The sequence below is a fragment of the Otolemur garnettii genome, unplaced genomic scaffold (genome assembly GCF_000181295.1).
Source record: "Otolemur garnettii isolate 467f Iridium unplaced genomic scaffold, OtoGar3 scaffold00100, whole genome shotgun sequence".
NCBI classification, from domain to species: domain Eukaryota; kingdom Metazoa; phylum Chordata; class Mammalia; order Primates; family Galagidae; genus Otolemur; species Otolemur garnettii.
This window is the reverse complement of record NW_003852495.1, coordinates 6,468,274-6,471,241: the sequence shown is the minus strand read 5'-3', so window position 1 is coordinate 6,471,241 and position 2,968 is coordinate 6,468,274. Positions and strand designations below refer to the sequence as shown.

Here is a 2,968-nt window from a genome sequence, read left to right as displayed (position 1 = left end):
TCACTCTGAATCAATAACTTAGAATGAAGTACATTTGGATTCAAAACCTAAATACAAAAAATAGTGAAGGAGGATTATTATTATTTTTTTGAGACAGAGCCTCAAGCTGTCGCCCTGGGTAGAGTGCAGTGGCATCACACCTCACAGCAACCTCCAACTCCTGGGGTCAAGCAAGTCTCCTGCCTCAGCCTCCCAAGTAGCTGGGACCACAGGTGCCTGCCACAATGCCTGGCTAGCTTTTGGTTGCAGCCATCATTGTTGTTTGGCAGGCCCAGGCCTGCCAGCTTTGGTGTAGATGGTTAGCATCTTAGCCACTTGAGCTACAAGTCTCTGAGCAGAGGATTATTATTTTTTTTCAGAGGATTATTATTAAACATAAAGTTTTATTTAAAATATTTGGAAGATGACAAGAGTTTTTTTTTTTTTTTTTTTTTGAGACAGTCTCAAGCTGTTGCCCTGGGTAGAGTGCTGTACCATCATAGCTCACAGCAACCTTCAAGTCCTGGGCTTAAGTGATTCTCTTGTCTCAGCCTCCCAAGTAGAGGTGACAAGAGTTTTAACATTTATTATTCATTATTATGAATTCCCTGATGACGAATGAGATCTGAGCCACTACTAAATGCCTTCCCACATTCCTTACAGTTAAAGGGCTTTTCCCCTGTATGAATTCTCTGATGTCGAGTAAGGTTTGAGCATTTATTAAAGGCCTTTCCACATTCGCTACATTCATATGGTTTTTCATCTGTATGAATTCTCTGATGTTGAAAAAGTTGTGAGTTCTGAGTAAAGGCCTTTCCACATTCAAGACATTCAAAGGGTTTCTCACCAGCATGAATTCTCTGATGTTGACGAAGCTGTGAACTCTGAGTAAAAGCTTTCCCACATTCCTTACAATCATAGGGTTTTTCACCAGTGTGAATTCTCTGATGATTAGTAAGTGCTGAGCCACTACTAAAGGCTTTGCCACATTCTTTGCATTCATAAGGTTTCTCACCAGTATGAATTCTCTGATGCTGAACAAGCTTTGAACTCTGAGTAAAGGCTTTACCACATTCCTTACATTCGTAGGGTTTCTCACCAGTATGAATTCGCACATGTTGAAAAAGTTGTGAACTCTTAGTAAAGGCTTTCCCACATACTTTACATTCATAGGGTTTTTCACCAGTGTGAATTCGTTGATGGTCAATAAGATTTGAACAGTAACTAAAGGCCTTCCCGCATTCCTTACATTCATAGGGTTTCTTACCAGTATGGATTCTCTGATGTTGAGAAAGGTATGAGCTACAACTGAAGGCCTTTCCACATTCTTTACATTCAAAGGGTTTTTCGCCAGTATGAATTTTCAGATGACGAGTAACATGTGAACCACAACTAAAGAATTTCCCACATTGCTTACATTCATAAGATTTTTCACCAATATGAATTCTCTGATGTTGAATGAAGTGTGAATTCTGACTGAAGGCCTTTCCACATTTCTTACATTCATAGGGTCTCTGTTCATTATTAATTATTTGATGCAGAGTAAGATATGTCTGTTGAATGAATGTGGGCATGTATTCATGACTGAATATTTCTTGACTGAAATGCTCATTTTGATATCCCAGTTGTCTTGCAAAGTGGCTTCTATAATGCAAAACATCTCTAAAACTGGAATACTCAAAGCCATGCTTTGTAAGTCCCATCATTTCCCTCTGGCATGATTCTATTTCATATACTTCCTTCTTTAGAGACAATAACTTGGTTTCACACATTGATTCCAGATCTGAAAGAAAATAAAATGGTAAATATTCTTTTTTCCTATTTGTAGAAGTTAAACTTTTATAATAGAAATGGAAAATTAAAATGAAAATAATATCTAGTATGTAATGAAATATAGTTCACAAGGATATTTGTCTGATCTGAAAAAATGGGTAAGAGTTACATGGAAATTAATAAACTATAATGTAGAAAGCTCAGGAAGGAGACTATGAAAATAATTTACTATAATGATTATCCATTTTTTTTAAATTTATTACTATTATTATTTTGAGACAGAGTCTCACCTGCTTGCCCTTAGTAGAGTGCCCTGGCATCATAGCTCACAGCAACCTCAAACTCGGGTTCAAGTGATCCTCAAGTGAAATCCATAGAACTCAGGAAAGCTCTATACTTAAGATGGCAGTTTTTTTGTTTTTTTGTAGTTTTTGGCCAGGGCTCGGTTTGAACCCGCCACCTCCAGCATATGGGGGCCAGCCCCCTACTCCTTTGAGCCATAGGCACTGTCCAGATTACAGTTTTATTATAAAAGATGCATATTACAGTGAGACCTGGAAGATTTCTGGACAGAGGTTGCATGCCCTTTGCTTGTGGAGTTAGTGTCACTTGACACAAGGCTCCTGAGTAGCTGGGACTATAGGCACCCACTACACCAGCACGCTATTTTTTTTTGGTGAGGGGGACAGAGTTTCACTTATTTACCCTCAGTAGAATGCTGTGGAGTTACAGTTCACAGCAACCTCCAACTCCTTGGGCTTAGGCAATTCTCTTGCCTCAGCCTCCCGAGTAGCTGGGACTACAGGCACCCACCACAATACCCGGCTATTTTTTGGTTGCAGTTTGGCCGAGGCTGGGTTTGAGCTCACCACCTTCGGTATTTGGGGCCGGCGCCCTACTCACTAAGCCACAGGTGCTGCCCAGCTATTTTTTTTCTTTTTTTAAGAGATGAGGTCTCACTCTTGCTCAGGATGATCTCGAACTTCTGAGCTCAAGCAATCCACTTGCTCTGGCCTCCCAGACTACTGGTATTACAAGTGTGAGCCACCATGTCTGGCCCCATCTCAAATATTGATGTGGATCAAAATCCTATAGAAAAGTTGGTAATATACAATGTTTTGGCTGTCTTCCATATGTGTGTGTGTGTGCATGTGTGTGTGTTTGAGAGATAATGCACTATACTATATGTATAAGAAAAAGTGGGGGCTCGGCGCCT

The 2,968-nt window shown here is 40.0% G+C and overlaps 1 protein-coding gene across 4 annotated transcripts in view; it reads right to left on the bottom strand.

Moving 5' to 3' along the window:
- Positions 1 to 548: 548 nt before the first annotated feature.
- Positions 549 to 2,968, bottom strand: part of LOC105887626 (zinc finger protein 383) — a 22,608-nt gene continuing 20,188 nt past the window's right edge. For all 4 annotated transcript variants that reach the window (XM_023516943.1, XM_023516942.1, XM_012809109.2 and 1 more), the window contains one exon: positions 549 to 1,762. In XM_023516943.1, the coding sequence (XP_023372711.1) occupies positions 567 to 1,762 (1,196 nt within the window). In that variant the 3' untranslated portion in view covers positions 549 to 566. The remainder of the gene's footprint in view (positions 1,763 to 2,968) is intronic.